At 42.6% G+C, this 23560-nt stretch overlaps 1 protein-coding gene across 2 annotated transcripts in view; it reads right to left on the bottom strand.

Annotated features, from left to right (window-relative positions):
- Positions 1–230: 230 nt before the first annotated feature.
- ARHGAP20 (Rho GTPase activating protein 20) overlaps positions 231–23560 on the bottom strand; it is a 61392-nt gene continuing 38062 nt past the window's right edge. For both annotated transcript variants that reach the window (XM_054187944.1, XM_054187945.1), the window contains 9 exons: positions 20592–20669; positions 16552–16618; positions 14434–14616; positions 9820–9998; positions 6854–7015; positions 5618–5727; positions 4494–4683; positions 3893–4004; positions 231–2292 (listed from right to left, as the gene is read on the bottom strand). In XM_054187944.1, coding sequence (XP_054043919.1) covers positions 1232–2292; positions 3893–4004; positions 4494–4683; positions 5618–5727; positions 6854–7015; positions 9820–9998; positions 14434–14616; positions 16552–16618; positions 20592–20669 — 2142 coding nt within the window. In that variant the 3' untranslated portion in view covers positions 231–1231. The remainder of the gene's footprint in view (positions 2293–3892; positions 4005–4493; positions 4684–5617; positions 5728–6853; positions 7016–9819; positions 9999–14433; positions 14617–16551; positions 16619–20591; positions 20670–23560) is intronic.

Genomic DNA, 23560 nt, shown 5'->3' on the forward strand with positions numbered 1-23560 from the left:
CAGGGGGGTTGGACTAGATGATCTCCAGAGGTCCCTTCCAACCCCTGCCATTCTGTGATTCTGTGATTCTGTGATACGACATACAGTATGAACGATGCCACCCAAAGAGGAGGAAAAATGCTGCAGTCCCCCCTCACTGTGCCCTCTGCAGTGGCATCACTGGGACTTTTGCTTCAGCAATAGCTTGTAGAACTGACACCTAAAAAAAACTACACAGAATATAAATGGAATTTATGACATAACAAATAATATTTAATACATAGCATTGAATGCATACACATCAATACCAGTGCTGTAACAACAAAACAGAACTCGTAAAATTAGCAGCAGTTTTTTGCAAGTACAAAAATACACATTTTTTTTCAGAACATATATAATAGCAAAATTTATCAGGATATATTATACAAACTCAAAGCATTTAGATAATGCATTACTTTTAATATATTATATGATGTTTTAGATGCTGCATAATAAAATTACATGTGTTCTGCTTGCAATAATACATAATGCCATTTACAGCAGTGTTAAGAAACTATTCACAACTTAAACACGAACAGAACAGCCAACGAAGCACAATAAATGAAACACACAGAGTTGCGAGGTGTTACTTACAAGCTTCAGCGTTTCTCCTTACATATTTTTGAGCTTATTTTTTTTTTCTTTCTTTTGACGTGTGAAAGAAATAACTACACCTATCGAACATACCTTATAAACATACAGAAAACAATACACTTATTCCTTGGAGGACAATGAAGGTAATACCTATCAGTTTCAGAACAGTAGTTTAATACCACAGTTATGGAATCTATGCTGACTTTTCACGCTACATCAAAACCACAAAGGACTGGGACTCACATCCGCAAGGCTCAACACATGAGTGGTCAAGGGGAGAGGCCCAGCAGGCCCCCCGCTGCCCTGGCGGGCTCACAGAACAGGGCGCTGCTCTTAGTCACCTCCTGGGACCCTTCCAGATTTTCGTGAGATTTCTGTTTGCTTGCTTTTCAGCAATTTTTATTATTCTTACAATGTTCTTGCAAAGCTTTATGTGGGAACATTACTCAGACAGTTTCCTAAAAAAGGAAAACCTGCGAATCTGGGGACTGCTCAATTAAATTTGAACAACCTGGTTATTAAACTTAAAATGAACACACATTAACACCAAAGGCATTTTCTTTATGGTGTTTATTTTAAGTGTTAAGATTCCTCCGCAAAAAAGCTTTGGTCAGTCTCTTCAAACTTTGGATTGCTGTAATGCTCTTCTAGACCTCCTCTTTGACCTTGGATCATGAACTCTGTCTCTTCCTACGACTTTCAGAGGTAATGGCTGAATGTCAGGTTTAATCAAATAGCCGTCGACTCCGTCAGTAGGTTTCAGGGGCACTGGCCTGCTGTTGGGCTCTAGCAAGCCCCCCTCAGCCAAAGCCTCGGTAGGTTGTGGAGATGGTGGCACCTTGGTGGGTGTAACCAAATAGTCATCAGCCGCTTCAGCAGCAGTGTCTTCGTGTTTCTTTAGTGACTGAAAAGTGCTATCAAAAGGGGAGGAGGTTTCAGTTGGGGTAAACACAGATTGGTCTGAAAACTGAGAGAAAGCACTGTCGAGAGAGCTCATCGACGACACAGACGGAGACGTCGCAGGAGAAGACAGGCTAGAAGAGCTAAATCCTGAGCAAATATTTAATCCCTCTGGCGTTGGAGGCAGGAGGCAATGGGATAAGTCTTTCTTTTCAACGTTTTGGTTTGTGTTGTCACTTTTACCAACGTTAATCCCTATAATCAAGCTCTGATTGATAAGCTTTTGCCCTTCCATCTGCAATGACCGAAGCTGACGGAGATAGTCTTCGTCTTCATGAGACAGGACAATGTCACAGCTAGCTTTGCGTGTTGCCTTCTCATGACCGTCACGAATGCGGGCAAAGCTGGGTGCAAGGAGGCCAATTGCTGGCTCTGAGGAGCGCCTGTATCTCCTCAAGGCTTTGAGAGTGCCTGAGGTAGCTGCTGAAGAGAAGCCCAGGGCGTTGGAGCAGAGAGACTCGTTCTCCGAGTTTTCTTGTGATGAAAACTTATGGTGTACGTCAACAGAAATCGTCAACTGTTTCGATTTGGTTTTACTTTGGATTTCATCTACCTCCGTCTGCTCCGAATCACCGTCGCTCAGAGTGAAGACAGACTCCCTGCTCCTGTTATCCTGATCTCTGTTCTTAATCCAGTCGCTGGAAGAGGAGTCGGCTTCATCGTTCGCCTCATTTTCCAGGCTGTCGTAGGAAGAGTCATTCAGATGGAGGGAGGCAGCATCTGCAAGGACAAACCAAGTGTTAATACATCGGTGACTGCACCACCCTGCAGACAAGCAGCTGCATTATTATTTTTTTTTGGCAAGTATCGTTTCCTTTCAAGAGCATTCGCCCTTTAAAGATTCTTCAAGCATAAATGCCAATAATTTCAGAAAAAATTACTCTCTGATTTTGAAATGGAAAACCTGAAATGAATGCTAAGTTGCAGTTCAGTCAAGAGGCACAGGATAATGGCACAAATAATGGTTTGGGTCTTTTGTGTTGGGTTTTGGTTTTTTAAGTGGGGAACTTCAGTAGTAGGTAACCCAGCTGCAAACAAGAATTTACACACAGTATATTAAATCAGTAATTTATTGAATTTTTCTTTTCATTATTGAATATTGAAAGCAACATTTAATCTTTCTTTCCTTCTTTTAGATGAATGAAGAAAACAGGGCATACTTCGTGCTTTCATAGTCTTACAATATTTTTAAGAGCAACACTATGAAGAAAGTTCTAGTCTCGGTTTAAACAGTCACCTCATTTCCACTGAGCAGCACGCACCTGGGCCCTGTTCTGTATATGCGATAATTGGAATTACATTAAATCTCTTTTGCTCTGGGCTATGCTAAGCTGACTTATCTCACATTTGCAGGAGACAGAGCTCACGCATGAGCAGTCACCATGCCTCAGTGCAGGTCTGGAAACTTGCTCAGCTGCCGTAACCTATCGTGGGTCTGAGCTTTCAGTCCCAGCACATTCCAGCACGGCAGATCCCACGTGCTTCCACTCTTGGGAAGGAGACAGGCCAAATTTCACAGGATTTCACCAAATTTCACTGAAGGCAGAGCATAAGGAGTTCGGGACAGCCACACTGAGTCAGTCTGGCATGCCGAAGCAAGTGCCATCACCACTTTCAGTACAGGCCAACTGTGACAGAATTTATTTTACAGAAACGCTGCTTTAGAAATATTTTAAGGAGAGACCCAAAACTCCAGTCAAAATCAACATTATCACAGGGCTGGAGAGAAAAAGAGCATTAACAACATTCTGGAATGCTCTGCCAACTAGTCTGTTGGACATTTTCAGTCCCCAGTTCCATGATTTTTCTGTGCTAGGAGCAAAATCTGCACTTCCCACTGAAACTCTGGAGATCTCTCTCTTTTGGTAATGAAGAATAGATGCTTTCAACCCTACCCTAATATAATGGTGTGACAGCTGTATTATGACCACTGGCTTCCTGATATTCTGGGAAAAAATAGGCTGGGGCAAAAATTGTAGACTTGAGAAGAAACCTTCTCCAGATTATTTTCTTTCTTTTTCTTTCTCCAGATTTTTTTTCTTTCTTTTTCTTTGTTTTCTCTCCCCTCTGTTTTTTAACATAGTGGCTCAGATGACTGGAATAGGAGCAAGGGATTCTTTGGGAGAGCATTTTGTGACATAGTTCAGGTCTATGGTAAGTAGGATCAGTGATTATCACCAATACTTTGGGCAAAAGATACAGAACAGCATTATCTGGGAACACCACATGAAAAGGGAACAGCATTTTTCTGTGGAATATACCGATCTTTTGGCTGGATGAGTTTAGCTGTCTAACAGGATCAAAAAATCATCTGTATTACCTGAGCTGTTCTCTCTCTTGCATGTCATCAGTATTTCTCCAAAGAGGGAGTTAATTTCCTCTCCAAAAATCCTGCAGCAATTCTCAGTGAGGAACTGTACCAGACTAGAAATCTGCAACAAAACAATGGGAGAGAGATGTCTTGTCAGATCTTCCATTATTTCAGTCAGAGCACGCTCACCATACAGATGAGGAATGGGAGCAAACTGCCCATTCACGATGTGCCCCCCGACAGCCAGGATCTCCTCTTCTGATCTGCCGGGCCTGAGGAAAACAGCCAGGCCCATCTAAAATGTCCCCGTATATATGCTTGTTTATGTCTTTTCCACTTCTACTCCTATTCCAAGGTCACCACAACCAGAGATCCTTTTGATGAGAGAAGCACTTTGCTAAGACACTGGGTATTGCTTTATGATCTTCTCACCTTCCTCCTTCCTCCAGGCAGATTATGAGAATGGATGGATGAATGTTTCTGGAGCCCTGATAAGAGGACAAGTCCTGATCTGAAGAGGTACAGACTGTTTTCATGTTTGTAACCAACAGCCTGGTTTGAACAGGATGAAGGTCCATTTGGTTTTTTACTGCACTGCAGTGTCTCTTACCTTTTTTGTAAATTCACTTTCTATATCAGGAGTGGAGGAAACAGGAGGCCAGAGCAGGCTAGGTGCAATGCAGATAGCCAGATTAAATGCATTCATCTGGTTCTCTTCAGATCGCATTTCTATGCCATGCAGTACTCCAAAGATGTAACGTAAGAGAACAACATTAGCTCTGGGGAGTTGCTCTATTAACCTGAAAACATACACAAATGTAATCTTCAAATTAGTGACTGGACAAAATAAAACCATTTTCCATAGACACACACATGTCAAGGTAATGAAAATACAGAACAGGGTAACATGGTCCACTAAACAAATCAGAGTGTGTCAAAGACGTGTTCTTGCTCGGCTGCTTTCCCTCACTGTGACACATCTCTGAACAGTTTTCTGGGAGGACAGAAAACACTCTAACACAAAATTACACTCTGTCAAACTAAGAAACCAAGTACAACGTATGACATGAAACTGTATTTCACCTAAGTTGCCTGATAATTCACTATTCACTTAACCAAACAGTTCAGTTTTCACTCCATGCCGTCTAGTTGCCATAAGAATGTATGTATGTAAGTATGCGTGAGGTCAGCTAGTGTACAGAGCTCTGTTTCTCATGACATAAACTTTGCCCACTTTTTGCTTTATATCACCTGCAAGGGTGGAGACTTCCCTTGTCACTACACTCCAGTACTTCATTTACAATTCCCTCTTGGCTTCAAAATGGTCACTAACATTTGAGATGAATGAGAGGGAATAGATTAGGAACTGATTTCAGCTACCCTTTCACCCAGGACCCCGAAGTTCCCTGCAGATGATTTTGCATTTCATTATCAGGCAGAAATCCAGATCTTGGACAGCGTATTTATAAATACTATAATTTTTTTTTTTTCATGAAAGGGTATTTTATTTATTTACTGGTATCCACAAAAGGCAGAAAAGCAGGACAAAAGAGAGTCAGAAAATTGTCCCATACAGGCAATTGTTTAAGTATATATGTAAGTTTGAATGCTCTGTCATATACACAGATATTTTTTTAAAAAATTAATTTTAAGTTGTAAGTTGAATATTTGCGATTCTGCACTCTGAGATATAAATTTATAGGAAAAGAATAAAGAGAATATAAGTAACTCTACCTTTGGATGCTTTTTATCTTCTCTTCATTATTTCCTTGATCCATCACAGAGACCCACTTATCACATAGCTGGGATGACAAAATGCTGCCTGGGATGTTGCGAAGAAAATCCTTATCAAGAGAAAAGAAGAACAAAACATGTGAACAGCTGTTCTGGAGCACAGGAGGGAGTAGGAATAAGACATGCAGATACAACAGGATGTATCAATGGGACAGCACTAGCTGACAAGCACCTTGTTCCACACAGCAACCAAAACCAGCAGAAAATCATCTGAGATAAAGAAGTACTTTGGATTATGCTTAAAGTGAATATTTTCCTGCCCTTTCCTCACCCTTTCCTGTCAAAATAGGGGTATTTGGATGCTTCATCTGCTATTGCTGAACTAAAAAATCTGCAGTGGGACCAGTTATTTTGATGCTGCATTATGTCTGTCTTTACTTATCACTTAACTTCATCTGTAGTCCCCGTTTCGTCTCCTTAGCTGACAAGCTCCAATACCACCAGACCATAAGCACTCCAAGGCACCCCTACCTTCCTTCCCCTAATCAATCCCTAAATCCACCAGTAGGAAAGTAATTGTGTAAGTCTCACCCATGAAAACCTCTCGCATGCAAGAGGAATGGCTATCTGCAATAAAAACATTCTACTGAGGCAATGCTTGCTTGAGAATGGAGATTACTCTTTCTTTTAAGCAACAACTACACATAAACAGATGCACTGTACTAAAATGTGAAAAGAAATTGGCTGATGTCCCTTGTAGCTGAAATTTTACTGAAGGCTTGGGATGCTTTTTGCACAAGGAACGTTGTTTTTAACATACGAGTCTGTAAGAAAAGATAATGCATGGAAAAATTAATCCAAATATTTTGGGCAACACTACATTCACTAGGGTCTGCAGTGTAGGTATTACTGACAAGTAAGGAAACAGCTCTGCAAACCTGCCTTTCTAGTATTTCATTGACTATAAGCAGAGATAAAGGGCATAACAGGACCAGGTTGTAGCTGAGACCTCAGGAAAGCTGGCAGCAACACAAGCTGGCTAGTCCTCTTCCCCGTCCTGATTCAGTGGTAGCCTCTTTTGGAGATCCTCTCAACGTTAATGTGCCAGCTCATTCTTCTCAATTCAGCCCACCAAGTCCTCTTTGGGCCTGTCCCTGGGGAAAAGTCCTACTTGTTTGTGCCTGGGATCTGCGCTGCTCTCAGCCAAAAATGGGGAAAGGAACGTTCTTCACATACCTTAAACAAAGATGCTGTCACAAATATGGATTCGCAGGCTAGGTCCACTTCAGCGCCTGAATCAAGCTTCTCCTTGAGCTCTTTGCAGGTTTTTGCACTTCCAGAGCGTCTGAATATACCCTCGGTGGAAGGGCCCTCTTGGTAAAGGAGGGAAAGCATGTCCTAAACAAAAGTAAAGGGCAGAGATGCTTTCTCAGAAATGTATTTTATTGTCTAGTGCCATTAAAATGTAGTTTTGCTGCAGATGAAAACCTCTGAGTCCTAAAAAGCCTCACAAATCAAACACAAGTCAAGGCTCACCCTCCAAACCATGCCAAACTGTGCAGCAAAGCTGTGATCTGGGGCTCTGATTTTAGAAAACATCCCCTCAGAAACACTGTGCTGCCACTGCTCAGCACTAACCTCTTGCATGATCTTCCAGGATCTGTGCAAGTTTTAGCCAAGTCATATAAATATATAAGCAATGCGGTATGGGAAAAGGAGAGTGGTCTACCCAATCCAAAGCTCTGCATCTGACAGTGGCCTCAGCCGGACACCACCTTGCAGGAAGATATGAAACCCTCACTGATCATCAGTGTGTTTATTATTATCATCGACGAGAGACGAAGACTTCTGTTCCATGCCCGATGTCTGAAAAAAATGAGATTTTATCTAATCTGGAAAGTGCTTTGTTTGTTGATATCTATCTGCACTTCTACAGCAAATCAGAATCAGATTTTTACCCTTTTGTTACTTCTTGTGAGAAGTATCACACTCTGCAAGCAGCTCAGGGCTGTTAGTGGGACCACCTCTGGGGCATGGTGTTCCCACCTGGGAGGTCACCCAGAGGGGGCTAAAGCTTGGCTTATGGCCCCTCTGAAGCCAACAAGGCTGCAAAAGAGTAAACAGGTAGGCAGCTCACTACGTGAGATATTTAAAAGGGAAGAAAAAACAAGCAGATCCCTTCCTCATGTCTCAGACATGCTGGTCACCTCTCCCCAGGCCTCCTCCAAGTGATGTGGAATGTGTCATGTTTGTCTCTTCCGAGGGGGAAACACAGACAGACGTTCTCTGGAATTACCTGAATGCACACAGGACCGAGTTATCACAAGAAATGGCAAGAAAATGGACACTCGGGGAGAGTCTGTCATCATTAAACCAAGTTACCGTAACAGTAATGGCTGAGCACTGGCTTTTGGTGACTTTCCTAGTCTGGGCTGTAAGGTAGGTCCTTCCTGACACACAGCAATGCAAATGAGTCTAATGGAAACTATTATTTTTACTTTTCTTCTTTAACATTTCTTTCTCACTCTTGCAGAAGTTGAAAGCCAAGCATTCATGTAAGTGCAGACACTTTGGAGGAGCACCTTTCATGACAGCAGGATTTGTGTCAGCATTTCCATTTTCTTTGCAGGGATTCAGAGCTCTGCTGTCAAAACAGGCTGAGTCCCACAGCACAGGATCTTACTGCATGAACAAATGCTTCAAAAATATATTTTGAATAAAATATCCACAAGATAAAACTGGAAAGCCCGTCTTGAAGTAGTCAACCCAGACAAAATTACATGAATGAAGCCAATGGTATAAGACAATCCAGCGTGGCAATGGCTAAAAGAGAGCCCTACAGCTGTAAAAGCAAGTTTGAAGCTCTGAAGCAGAGATATCAAACATGCCTGCAGCATTCATCCCTGATATTTTCCTTCTCTTGCAGGTAAATCCCACACAGTCCCTCAGACGCAGGATTCCATTCTCTAGAGATGCTGCATGAAATCAAAAGTAAGTTATATTTTGTGGCACAAACCCACAGTGTTTAAGATTCAAAGCACAAAGTCTACCAAGCTGTGATTCTGTGCTTAGTAAGTTTGGCTTTTTTCAGATAAAAATTTACTAATATTTATGTTTTGGAGAAATTTCTGAAATGCAGCTTATGAATTGGCTTATGTCTCAGACAAAAAGTATGAGAGACCAGGTTCTTACACAGTTCATCTCTGAAGGGCTTATCTAAATAACCTAAATGATAAAAATGTACACTTCCGCCTGAAAAGAAAATAACAAACCCACACTATTAAAAGACCTGAAAAGTCCTGGTATGATTCACTATTCAGGCAGCGATAAAACTGCACATCGAGAACAAGTTCAGGAGACAAACCATCTCTTCCTGTAAACTGGTGTAATCCCGCTGATTTCAGTGGGGTTCTCGCCAGTTGTTCCAGCCGAAAGTCAGGCTGTTAGGACAAGGGGCCCAGAGCTCACCCCCCATCTGTAAAGATTTCAATCGCTGCATCAGTAACAGGGCAGCCCTCAGTCCTGACCAAAAATGCCACACGTTCTGCCTTAATTATGGCTAGGACTGCGCTCTAAGACTACCTTTTTCATATTCTTGGATGGGTTTGGAGAGCACCCACAGCACTAGCACTCCCTTGAGACAGGACGAAAAGATGCTCCTGCAGCCTTTGTCTGCCCACCTTTTTTTGCAGTGGTGCTGTCAGATCAAAAATGAGGACCCAAAGTGCTTGCCTGTCCTTGGATGCCTTCAAGAAAGGCACTGAAACTGTCTACTTAAGGGCAAGTAGCGTTTGTACACACGCGTGGGCTGTCTATATGGGACAGTAGATGCCACATTTATGGAGTTGGGGATTTTACAGAGATCTTGGGAGTGGTTTAAAAAGTATGTGCGAACATGGCATTTATTTACACTTCGTAAGTGAGGATTAGGGAACCAGCATTACAGCGTGGGCTAGAAAAAAGAAATAGTCCACAGCAGCAGACCGATCACATATATTTCTCAAGCTGCTTACTATTAACCAGGCCTGACCACAGCATATGTTAAAAACCAAAGTTCTTGCTGAGAACCACAAATGAGGTTTCCTTTTGGTTTCTCTGCTTCAGTAATTCCAGTGCCCTGTTTACAAAGTGTCCCCATGTTCTCATTCACTACACAAAGAAATTCCACCCCTGTAAGAGCCAGCCCTGAGCCTAGGACTCACCAAGAGGGGTTTGGGCAGGTTGTCATCCTCACAGATGGCTGTTAGCAAGAGGCCAAAGAGCTTCCCAGGAGCAGCAGATGTTGAGGAGAGGGGTGCATTGTCCAAGTGAGTGCCTGGGCCACGCCAAAAAGCCCAATTTATGATAGATCTTTTCCTTTTAAATGACTTTTGGCTTAAGTCTGGGAAAAGAGAAAGGTGTTTATTAGAAGAAATGCATTTCAATTCTAATTCCAGTATTTGTTTTGTGGTGGTTGCTATGGTTTCAAAGGAAAAAATGTCATGAACTCAACCAACTCCTTGGCATCCGGCTCAGCCTAATCCACCATGCGCATACCTGTGTGTGTGTGTGTGTGTGTATAGAATGTGCTGCCTTACCCACGCTCTTAAGAGGATCACCAGGATCTGCACTGCACTGCTGGACCACAGCATCAGCACTTATTGCTAAGTGTGGGATGGCAAACCTCAGCCCACCAGCTTCACACGGAGCTGGACTGTGCTAAATAACTCATTGCCCATCCACAGGTGCAAAACCACAGACCTTCCTTGGGAAAAAATAATATATAAACTATAAACACCACTGCCCCCACCTTGGCTTGATGTCCGGAGGCATCCCGGTTCCTCTGGCAATGCGGGGGAGCACCTGCTCTCCCCACAAGTAACACCAGAGAATCAACTAATGGGGTGAGATGTTGCTCTCTTCCCCTCAAAGCAAGCGTATCATTAGTGCCCTCGCTCCAAGCATTTGCTGACCATGGCCCAGGGACGGACCATGGCCTGCCCTTTAATCAGTGCCTTCCAGATGGCATTTCAGCATGCTGCTAACACACTGATGGGCTTGGTTTGTCTTCATTTATTTTAATGTATTTCATGAGATATCTAATTGAAGCTCCTATTTGCAGTGCACAGAGAAGGAAATGCTGATATTAGGATACAAAAAGGGCTTTTTTCATATGACCTTTCTCAACATAAGACAGCGTAAATGGTTCTTAACAGCACAGGCTACTGTTAAGGGTGGGTTGAGACTGTTTATGATGAAAGTGCTAACCAGAAAAAAATTATTCTGATATATTTTTCCTTTTCTAGATGTTTTCAAAGCCAGTCAGCTTTGATTTAGTAGCTTATCTACACTGTGCACCTTTCTATTAGCTCGTTCTTCAATCTGGTCAAACATTTTGCTTTCTGCTGTTGTGGAGTGCAAAGGGTAGAAGCAAGGCTCACAGAACTAAGGGTTGTGGTATAATACCAGATTTTTCTCTTCTATACTTTAATACACTTGTTTTTTAGCCCAAATAGTGATTTTCATTATACGTCATTCCATTCTAGATCATGCTCCCTTTGGGAATGGGTGGAAGTCTTTTCATTAGAGGCTTACAGGATGAAAAGTTACATTTTAACTCTAAATGTGAACATATGAATGTGAAAGCCTGATGAAAAATTCTTTTAATAAAAAATAATAAGGAGGATATACATTTTAAGCAGTCCAAAGCTTCATGAAATACAAGCTTGGCAGTGTCTAAGGCTTTACTTGACACATCATGTTTTGGGAGAATGTAACTAACCTATAACTTTCAAAATGGCAATTTTTCTTTCAGATGAGCTGGATATTAGCACATGAATATGGTTTGCATCACTTGGAGTTCTTTTCACACAATGGCAAATACAAATTGGTGTTTTTTTCTGGCGACCCTGTAGATCTCAGTGGAAGTAAAAATTAAGAAGAAATGCTATTTTGGAGAACAAGGAATAGCAGAAGTGGAAAAAATTGGTCTTTAAATTAGGAACTTTTCTTAGTCTCTCACTGTTTGTTCCACTCTTAAAAGCCATGGCCCAAACTGACAATGTGAGCAAGGGGTAATTGTGATTAACTGCAGCGCTCTGCTGGGACAGGAAGGAAATCTTAGTAAGTGTCCTCCAGCATACCAAGGCAGAAACCAACATATGATGTACGGCAACAAAATGCCACGTCACTTACAAAACTAACGTCCACTGAACAACCAGAAAACTCATCCTTGTCATATCCCCCTTTCTAAGGGGGTTGAGAAGTCTTGAGGTAAAGAGCAGATGAGAAGAGCAGGAGGTACACTTTCTTTTCTTGAACCTGTGCAAAGTTACAACATTAGGAGAAGTCCAGCCTCCTCTCAGCCAAGACAGATGCCAATTATTGCTCTGCAGAAGTACTTCCATACAAAAACACCAGGGCCTTGTTCTGGTGGATTATTCTAGGGCAGAATCAGAAAAACAGCAATACTTCTTTGGTTGCAGATCTTGCTCAGAGCTCATTCTGCTCCCTGTCTATTCTGCTTATATTTTACATGCAGGGAGTTTCTATACATAGGTAGTATCCCAGACATACAAGTGGCATTTCACCTTCTTGCAAACTAATCAGAAAATTCTAAATAAAACCTCAGATCTGTTTAACAGTGTAGCATCCTTTCTGATCAAACCCCTAACTGTCAAACAATTTCCAAAGACCTCCTTTCTGTATTGAGACCAACTTGTCGAAATTTCGTTTTCTCTTTTAACAGACAATTAAATAACAATTTGGATTACAGCCTAGTCACTGACAACAATTAGTTCTTTCAAGTTAAACTTTAAGCAAATCAGTATGTACAATACTTTTTAGACATGTGCTCATGAGCATTACTTAATGGCTATGTTTAACTGGTAGGTGACCATTCCTGCTACGTGCTGAAAGGCTGCAGGACAGGCAACAGAAACACTCCAGTTCTTCCACACAGTAAATTCTTCTGTACTTTTTTTAACCATCCTGCCAGGACAGCTGATGCAGCTACACCACCACAACCGGCGTCCACGCAGCTACTTATTTGATGTGATGGCCAGTTGTCAGTCATGTCTGCCTGTCAACACCTACAAAGCTGCCTAACCATGGTGCGTGCTGGTACAACTGGGCAGCTACCCCTTGTTGCCTCCAGAAGGGGCAGCGTGCCCAGCACAGCGATATCGCTGCAGGAAGTGACGGCAGGGAGGACAGCACAGCATGTGGCAGTGAAATGTGGGGTTACAGACGCCACTCCCTGTAAATTTGCCCTGTAAGCGGTGGTGTGCCTAGTGGTTTCCTAACAACAGCACAGATTTTGGCCTGCTGATCTGTAGATGAGCCCAAAGCCACATCATAGCCTTGGCTTGCACACAGGTACACTCTGCCATTTTCCAAAAATGAAATAGGTGAGAAAGAGTTAGGAACACACAGCACTGTATGCAAGATAATCTGTTTTGTAAGCGGCCAGACCTATGCATCACTTTAAAAGGTTTTGTCTGATGAAAGCAGGAAAGGCGAACGGACTGAAAGCCCCTTTTTCCCACTTAGCGCAGTCCCTGATCATGACTTGCAGGCTGCCCCAGGCTTTTGCTGCCCCAAAGCCAGCCTCTCCTCCCCTCCTGCGGCTTGCGCAGCACCGCTGACAACACATCTGCATTAGAACTTTACAGGCCTGATTTGCATTTCTATTTTCTCTTGCCAGTCAACGTCAGCTGCCAAGCGGGGCCTGTAAACCTAATTACACCCCTTTGCTAGATTGCCTCATTCTTAAAATATGCCATGAAGTAATATATGATACAAATTACTGGGGAAGGGGGGATGAAGGAGTGTGGAAAGGAAATTGATTTATATAAAATGCAATCAATTTCTGGAATAATTTGTAATAGACACTGGTATAACCTCACTATATTTAATTTCTAAAAACATTACAAATGGATTTTATTCATATATTGTGGGAGATCTTAGCTATTGGGGAGTGCACAGGATAACAGCGTGTATATGTTATTTTTATTATTAAATGGTCATTAGTGGTGAAGTAAGGCAGAATTTCTAATTGAGCCGAGTATGCCAGCGTGTTAAGCACAATAAAAACACACCCTGTGATGCATCCTTGCCCTACAGAGTTTTTAGTCTAATGCCCCAATCCTGTAAAGATCTCCTTGTTTGTTTTACTCATGAGCAGTAGGCAGTCATTGCATCACTGACAACAGAGTACAAAACAGACAGCAGGTGCTGATATATTTGCAGCATCAAAGCCAAAGGCTGAAGAAAATATTACTGTATTCATTTTACTCAAAGAGAATTGAAATAAAGAAGTTGCATTTGCTCACTTCATCTAGGTACTCAAGTACATGCCGAAGCTTTGCCACGTGAGGGTCCCAGTGAGGCAGGTGTACAGTCCTAAGTACCTTGTTGAGATAAAGGATGCTGACAAACGCTGCATGGGAATTCTGTGCTGAAGTCAAGCCTTGACTCCTGAACTGTAAAACCTCCCTTGTTACAGAGCACGGCAAGGGCTGCAGAGAGAAGCTCAGCTAATAGACTTACAAAAATTGCAGGGGAGAGATCTTGTCTTTCTTATGCTGGTTTTAGAACAACCATTTGACAGACAGCTTGTCAAAACATAACTCACAAAGATGACACACATACAACAGCACACTCAAATCAGGGAGAGCTACATTGCAAACCCCCCTGTGCAGCTGGAAAGGTCCATCTGCGTGTTCCTCTTTGCTTTCCACCAGCCCCCTCCATCCCAGCCTGTTCGCTTTCAACAGCAGAGCCTGGGAGGCAGCGGGGCTGTGGGCGAACGATGCTGGGGCAAGCGGGGCACGTACCGTTCAGCTGCTGGCACACAGCCAGGCGGCTAGGCTTCAGCACAAACTGGCACTGCAGCTCCTGGGGCAGCTGCTCCGTCAAGAAGGACCCCTGAAGCTGCCGGGGGCAGGCACAGTGCTTTGATCCATGGGGCATAGCGTCGCGAATGTGGCTCATTTTAATTCCAAAGGGATACTCATGTCCTGTTCAAAGACAAATCATAATAATCTGTGTTGGATTGACTGGGGACTTGCAAAACTCCATCTGCCTTGGAGGAAAAGCAGATTTTGCATGCTGGCCTGCGGCACTTTCTCTCTCAGTACTCTCAGAATTGACGCTTTTCTGCATATTTACACTGGCATAAATCATACACTGGCAGATATGGAGTTACTGTGTTCACTGTAGTTAAACAGGCATAAAAGTAAAATCAGACCTATTACAGCTGCATCACACAAAAGACCACCAGAAAAAATACAAGTGATAATTTCTCAATTCAGTGTTTATTCTTTCTACTGCTTTACTTGTGACACTGAAGCTTAGCTACTGGTTGCTCACGTGGTTCTGGCAAGAAATGAGATTTTGGGAGCAGTCATCTGTCAAATTTTTGCTGAGCATGCAAAACCAAAAAATCCAGTGTGAAAGTGATCTTCCCTCCCTCTCCATGCACAGCCATCAACTCAGTCAAATGAGACACAATTATGGTTCCCGTCTGAGGCTGAAACAGGAAGGAAACGTTAATCATAGGGCTAATGCAAATGAGCTATGCTCAGCATTAACCAGCATCTTTGGGGACTACACAGAGGCAATTCATTTCTGGAGAAGCTTTCAAAAATGCCACCAGGAAGATATTTTTTGGACTTGTCTAGAGACCTGGCAGTTGAAATACATTAAATATGGGCGCAATGTTAAGATGTTTTAATTAATTTGCACTTAGACTTGAACACTGATAGGGGAGAGATGTTATTTGAGATTATAGGTAGCGTGAAGCTGAAGCACAGTCAAACTTCTGATGTCTACCTATGATAAAAGCTGTCCTTATCCAATAAACCTTTGCCTAAATATCAAGAACAGCATCAGTTTTATATCAGATTCTTCTTTTCCAAGGATTCTAACTTGAATTTGCAGTGAGAGAGTCAATCAACTAGAAAGGCCTTTCCCATTTCTGAATTCTCTGGTTCTATGTTTAAAACCATAGCTGTGATTTTCTCTGAAGAAGCTACACATAATAATCAGAAAGACAAAGTCTGGTATGTTTCAAAGACAAAATAGTTTGCACTGTCTATAGGGTGCACAACTTAGACATTGTATAAATATTAATGTTGTCTGACTCCAGCAAAGCATTTGTAGCTAAGGCTGCTTTAAGAAGGAATGCTAAGATTTACTGGGGTTAGATTTGCAGGAGAAAAACAGAAAATCCACAGATCTTTCTCGTTCTAATCATCTGTGAACTCATACAGCACAAGTAATGCTGGGCTTCTACAGGGAAAGGTTCTTAATAACAGGAAGGGATTTGTTCTCAGTGAATCATGGGCCAAAATCAAATCACTCCATCCAATCACTTCTGAGCTTTGGGTCGATTCCTGGGGAGGAAATGTTTCGGAAAGCATTTCAGAAAGTGAATAAGCAATAATTTACTCCTAATCAGAGGGGAGCTGTCAGCCAGTAAGAGAAACACAGGATTGGAAAGGACCTCTTGAATCAGTTAACTTGAATTGTGGAAGAACAGAACATTTCTCAAAACTCTGCTGAGTTTTGCTGAGGAGGGGAGTAAACAATGTTATGGAAGTGTAGGAAGAAATATGGTAAAGCTGGACCAGCTCCAGGAGAAGAGGTGAGTGAGTGGAGCAGCTGACTTTGTAGAAAGACCGAGGGTCATGCAGCAAAATTGGGGCAGAAATAAATGAACTTTTTCAACCTCTAAGTGACACAAGCAGACAATTGCTCTTCAAGACAAAGGATAAGCATCTGACTAGCTCCCCAAATAGGCAAACTTGCGTGACAGGGAAGTAAGAGAAAAAACGGGAAAAACAAAACAAAACAAAAGAGGAACTGCACTTCGGTCTTCTCTGTATTTCTTGCTTCCTTCAGCACTAGAAACTGAGTGAATGTTGAAAAACAAAATCGTATCAAGAACTTACCAATAAGAGGGTAAGGAGCATCTTCTCTTCCTGAAATCACCCACAGCTTGTAGTCTTTTTCGGAGCCCTTTAAAACCAAAATTAAGAATAAGTTTGCCAGCCATTAAGAACAGGTTTGTGTTAGGTTCCTCACAATATAAGGGTATTCTGCACCTTGCCAGTGGGGTCAAAAGAACCCCTTTTACTCCTGTAGTGCCCAAATTTGCCACCAGCAAAGCTTCTGAATTGTGTCTGTTATGTGCAATGTGATTTAGGTGACCAGGGTCTAGCTCTGAGCAGTGAGAGGGGCAGGAACCTGTCCTTTCTGAAGGAAAAGGGTGAGATTTGCCCCAGTTCTTTCAGTGCTCCTGGAAACAGAGGGATGGAGGTCACAGACTGCCAGGACTCAGGATTGCTTTTGAGGACAGACCAATGCATTAGCGACGCGAGCTCCCCATGCCATGTGGCTGAGCCAGTCCTTGGCCTGCATGCCTCCCCGCTGCCAGGAGGCTGGAAATGAGGCAGTCCCCAGCATGGAGGGGACCTCCTGCCCCAGGTGCTGCTCCTGGCCCCCAGCCCTTCTGTGCCCCACTTCTCCCCACCGGCGCTGAGCAGCACCCAACCCCAAGAAGAGACAGGTCTGATCCCCTGGAGAGATTACAGATAAGCAGCATGAAGCGGAGGCCTGGCTGCAGAGCATGTGGCAGACAGCGGGCAGTTCCTGTGAGCTAAGGTGACCCTTCAGCTCTGTCCTGAGAACCAGGGTAACTGCATCCTCCAGGACGCGCTCTGGCACACAGGCACCTCCAGCCTCACACCGGAGACCTCTGCTCTGCTCTCTCCCAGCTCCTCTACGTTCCCTCTAAGCAGAAGGAGCTCAGGCTTGCCAAACAACAGAATCCCATGCCCTGCACTGGAGAGCAGGGCAGGGGCACCTTCACCGGAGACCTGAGCCTGCACTGATGATGCCAAGGTGAGGATGGCACCCAAGGGGCTCCTGGCACTCAGCGCTGCCCCAAAATCTCCTCACAGGGCTGCCGTCAGCCCTTTTGTGCAGCCCTTTTGTGTGGAAGGGCTTGGGAGCACTGGATGGTGTTTTAAGACTGCTGAGCCCTCTTTTGAAATTTACAGTGGAGAGGATAAATTTACATCAAAGACGACAATTTCCAGAGGACTGGAAAATGTGAACATCTTTGGGAAGAGCTGTGTAAAATCTCTGATTTGAAAGCAAATCTAAATATTGCCCGTAGCATAAATATACAAGTCAATGTTGCAGTTTAACTGAAGAATAGTACATTATTTCAGATATAATGGTGAGACAATAGAGAAAAAAAGAATGACATTTAATATAAACCACTCTCAGGACAAAAGGTAATAGCAAGTGGATAAATACACTGCATGAAAAGTGATCTATTGTACCTAAAATCCCTTTTCAGTGACACTGCTAAATAAGTTTTCTGGCTACAAAAGGTGGTAAATGCCTCATGACAGTATTTATTTTATTTATTAAGCTCTGAAATTAAATCCTATCTCCTTTTAAAGAGAATTGCCTACTATCCTGCATTGTCTGGACCTTCACTCAGTGTCCCCAAAGCTCTTGAGACTCTTTCTACTTGCCGCACGCACCTGGTGTAATGCTGATACACTCCATAAAAGCCTTCACAGTTTGCTCTCTGACTGACAGAGCTTTCTGGCCCATATTAGCACTGCTGTTAAGTTAGCTAGCAGGGGGCAGAAGGAAAATAAATAGACTTTGGAGACATCTCTGATGCTTCAGGGCAAGCAGCCAGGAGCAAATAAATACAGCTGAGGAGCACAAGAAAGGGTATTTACTTTTCCTTTTAGATATATATATGAAAGGGTTCGTTGGTGTGAAGGGGAAGCAGGGGAAGGGGAAGAGCTGGTAGGCGCAGTTTCAGGAGGCAGGCTCCTCATCTCTCGATTGCAAATGTCGTCCTTTATGGGCTTTATGAGGCCATTTGTCAGTATAAATGTGACTGTCCCAGAAAAGTCAGCAAGCGTGCCTACAGAGCTGGGAAACCCAAGGCCCTTCTTTCTGCCCCACTTGGTAATTTGGAACAGATGATCAATGCCATTTTGCACGAACTAGTTGTCATTTTACCAGAGAAACCACAGAGGGAAAAACCCTGATGCGTTAAACCAGAGTGAACTCAGCCAAAGTAATAGCCCCATTAATCACGCAACATGTGAAATGTAGTTTTTATAATTGCCATTGAAAAGTCGTAGAGCTCCTTTCAAGTGGTTCTCTCTGGACATAAATAAAAAACCTCATGACAGCACAGGAGGAAAAGTATCCTCGCAGTCAGAACAATCCTACAAGGGGGTTGGGTGCTTGATTGATACACAGGCTACAGCTTAATTTATTTAACTTGTTTGATTTTATTGCTAATCTTACGCCTCTAATGAAAAAGGCTTTATGCTATGAAGATGCAGTGAAAAAATGTAGTATATTACTTGGGCAAATAATTCTGCAGGCAAGATTTTACATCTTTCAGATGGCTTTCATTCTTTTTCCACTCAAAATAAAAATGTAAAGAGGAGGAAAGGCTTGATTGTGATACATACAAAAGAGCACAAAGCTGAAACCTAACCAGCTCCTCCTCCTGCTCGTCTCAAACAAAATATTCTCTTCCAACACTACCATTTTGTTGTTTTTTCTGTACACAAAATGAGGACGCGCAAATGACACCCAAAAAATCGGTAAAAATGAAGCATATAATAATAAAGACTTGCAGTTGTAATATAGCATATATAGAGAGTCTTGATTTTTGATGCAGACTGGGGGTGACAATCTGCAATTAAATCCGTAATTTTAACTCACATCTTATCCTTTTCACCTTGCAGTCCCTCCATCAACTCCAGGGCTACTGAAATGGACAGACTGGTGGATCGTGATCTCAGAGCAGAGCCCCAGCCCTGGTGTAAATGGGATGTCTGAGCCATAACAAGATGGACAAAAAGAAATTGCTATGCCTGGGAAATAACAAGTTAGCAGAATAAGCCCCTGGACACAGAATGAATGCTAGGGAAGGCAAATTCTCAGGTTACTCCAATTTTCGCTAGGGCTCTCCAGAAGCCCCAGTGAAGCACAAGAGTGGCATTTTGGTCATATTGACTCTTCACACTCAGGGCTGTGGTAAGGAAAGACTTGTCAGATTCCATGCAATGAGATCAACACATGCATCAAGAGTAAGACATTTTAAAAAATCTTGTTACCCAAACAGCAGACTGACAGGCCAGTTAAAAAGCTGTCACCCAGGAGCTTCTATGACCATTGGTGTTGGTTGGAGCCACAATGTAAAACAATGAGAGAAACAGAGTAAGGGAGCCAGAATTCTTGTCCCTGGCACTGATTCGTTACTACACCTGAGGCACTACATTGCCTGGTTTAGAGCAAAGGGGCAGCACTTGAGCTACTAGGAATCGCTGCATCTACTTGGTGCACTACCCTGCATTACTGTAAGTCTTCTAAAAGCCCTTTTCCAAAACGGATTCAGGACATTGCTTAAATTGTGTGCATTCAGATTCTGTGCAATCACTCAGTTACATTCACATCTCGCATAACACTAAAGGTCCGTGGATATTTAGAGTGACTGATTTGGACACTTGAGAGCAGTGCTTGTACTTGTAATCTGGGGACACAGCCGATCATGCACGTTTGCACATTTTGAAACCAACTAACAAGCAGGTCAGTAGGTTTCCTGTTCACACTGAAGTATGCAAAAGGAGCTGTATCAAACTCTCACTTCTTGTGTCAAGATATCCTGTTAGGCATCAGCAAAACAGATTCAAAAGCGACTTCAAACATGACGGATCCCTTACAGGGATGAGAGACTTATTAAAAACTTTTAAGAAACTTGATGATCTCTGGAGGTCCATATATTAACAAGGCACTTTTGCTTCATTTCAATAACACTGAATTACTATGATAAAGGATTTAATTAATGTTCATATCCTAAAACTTGGAAAAAGTGCAAGAGAAGAATTGATTACTAAAAGCGACTACAAAAAGACTCATTAAAACTGGTGCAAGGACTTACGTTAATTCCCAGCTGCTGCAGGGCCATGAGAATTACATCATTTGCTGTATCAACATTGGTTATACTTAGGGTTTTTGACTGTGAATAGAAAAAAGGAGAAGGAGGAAGTGGCATTAAAAATTTGGATTTGCAAAGAGTACCTGAAATGCAATAGCTCTGCATAATTCATTGTTGGAAAAAATGAGAGTATCCTGTTAAAATTTTACTTGATAAATAAGTTATCCTGCATAGATAAAATCCAGGTGTCTGAGACCGGGGTTTGATTCCTCTGCTTTGTCGCATACTTTATGTATTTGCTCCCTGCTTCCCCAACGGCTTCATCAGAAGGGAGAGGGCCATGATTACTGGGGACAAGACCTCCACATTAAAATATGCAAAAAGGCACAGTCACTAACCGTACTTTAGACACTGCATGAAGGAGATGTAATGGTTTGACTAATTTAAAAGCAAGCAAGTTTTCTTTGAAAAAATGAAAAATTTCAGTAATTTTTTTCAGTGAACTACGAGGCTCTCATATCAATTGTTAATAATTTCTATCCTTTCCTACTGAAGATCTCCCTGGCAAGAAAATACGGTACACAGGCTTCATCTCTATATCCTTTGCCACATTCTATATAGATTTCTCAAAGCTAGATTTGGCTTTGTACCAGAAGCACTTCCTCTTGGTAATCTTTCATCCCGTTAAAGTGCTACCTCTCCAGCATCCTCCAGAATCTGCCAATTGGCAGTACGGAAAAGCATGGATCATCAGAAACACTGCTTTCTACATACCTATGGCGACCAGCACGAAATGCCAAGCTTTGTGTTGGAGGAAGTGCCTCTTTCCACAAGGCAGCCTTTCCAGTGTGAGATTTCAGCACCTGCTGCCTGGCACCAGTATGACTCCCGTACAGCTGGGCAGTGCTCTGTACCTCCGCACCGCGGGCTGCTCTTACGCAGGGCAGCACATTTCAAACACACCAGGATTAATGTCTCCATCCTCAGCCCCGCTGGGATGTGGAAGCACCGCTGCCATCACCTTGCAGAGGCAAAACCGAATGGGGACAGCATGTCCAGAGTGGTTTTTGCTTGCACCATCACACCTACCCTGGCCTCACTTCCCAGCCGACAGGCAGCTCCTACACATCAAGCACAAGTTACTAAGCCCTCTTTAGAGGCGTGCTAGTTTGGCTCTGATAACAAGACTACTACACAGCTTTTGGACTGCAGCTGGTTCATGGCCAACCTAAAGCCCTGGCAGAATAAACACATGCCCACTGCGACAAACCGCCCAGGCGCATCCAATGGCCCAAAGAAGGGAAGGTGGCAGAGCCGGGATGTAAATGTTCACTGCCAGTCCCAAGACAGTTTGCTATACCCTGCTACCCTGTGTAGCGTATCAGTTTTATACTGGCCATAGGATGATCAGGTGAAACAACCCCCTGACATTTTGCATTTAGAAAAGATCTGAGCTGTACATTTGTATAAGTCCCTGATGGTAACAAGCTGCCATGGCAATCAAAGGAAAGTAGTGAGAATACTGTATATCTCGCTTCGGGACATATCTGAAAGCTCATACCATAAAAAATTTAACATTTGCCTGAAGCAATGACATCTGGCTCTCAGGAGTAGGTCAGCACATTTGCATAAGTTTTGCTCTTGGCTAGAATATAATAAAATGTTTTGTGCCTTGTGTTCAGCCTTCGTTACCTTCCAAAACTGAAATAATTCCTGGGCATCTCCAGCTGCTGTAGCACAGGGACCACACTGCCATAAGAACAATTTGCATCACAAAGTTTCCATCTGCTCCTCCACTATTCCTCTACTGTTTTATTACTGATAATAGTTAAACTACAGTGTGTCATTTCCAGGACTGTCAGGACCAGGAAACAATATTTGGCACGTAAGCTAATTATAAGTAAGGAGAAAAGACATTTTAAAAAAAAACCCAAACAAACCCTGGGACAAGAGAGCAACACCTGAGTGCATGTATTATTTATAGACATTTACGCCTGAGCACACCTCGATCTGCAGTCCTGCTTTTGAACTATCACAATTATTGTTACTGTTTATTAATGTTTGTCTTAGCAACCTGGCAATTCTAACTATTATCATTTAACTTAATAATGTTTTTCTGAAAAAAGGCAGACTCCTTTATGCTTAGGTCTATGCAAATATAGAATTCTAAATAAGTGGAGATTCACTGTTGGGCAAAGACCTCCAATGAAGTCTATCTTCTGCAAAAATTTCTTGTGTCCTTGCGAATGCTCTTTAGGCTTCTGAGCATGAAATACAGATCTTAAAAGCACAGTCAGAAAGAAAGGACAAGTGTACACGAAGCAGAGGAAGAATAGACGGATTATTACTGAATGCTAGGGTATCCCTAGAGAACTGGCTACAGACAATAATTTAGTTTAAATTGGTTAAGAATGACTTAGTAAAAAAGGTGCAAATCACCCTGTGGATGATCTTTCTTTACCGATTTACCTTGTGCCTGTAAATTTACCAACATCACTTAGTTGATGAAAAATGTGCTTAAGGCAATTTCAGGGTGTTCGTATACATAGCTTTACTGACTTATGATCATTACAAACAATAAAACACATTGCAACTTTGCAGAATTGAATGAAGGCAGCTGTGACTTTAGATCAGTTTTACAAGCAAAAAAAGGGTACATTGTACTGGCATTTCTGAAGATGCTTATGCATAAGTTCCGCTAGAGGTGTTTTTTGTGACTTCACACTGTACAGTCTTTAGTTTGTGTGCCAGAACCAGTATTTCTCACCAAGCACACTGTCTTTAAAAAGGAACTCATGTATTAAACACAGGAAACAAGCATTTCAGGGCTGTGTAAGCCGAATCTTTAAAGGGGCTGGATCCTTAAAGAAGGTTGCAATCCAAAGGAACCCTCCCAATATCCAAAGGATTTACAGGTGACTAGCACTCATAGGTGATGCGGATTTAGACCCCCCCTTTAGCTCAAGAGCACT

Source organism: Rissa tridactyla, chromosome 1, assembly GCF_028500815.1.
Source record: "Rissa tridactyla isolate bRisTri1 chromosome 1, bRisTri1.patW.cur.20221130, whole genome shotgun sequence".
Taxonomy (NCBI): Eukaryota; Metazoa; Chordata; class Aves; order Charadriiformes; family Laridae; genus Rissa; species Rissa tridactyla.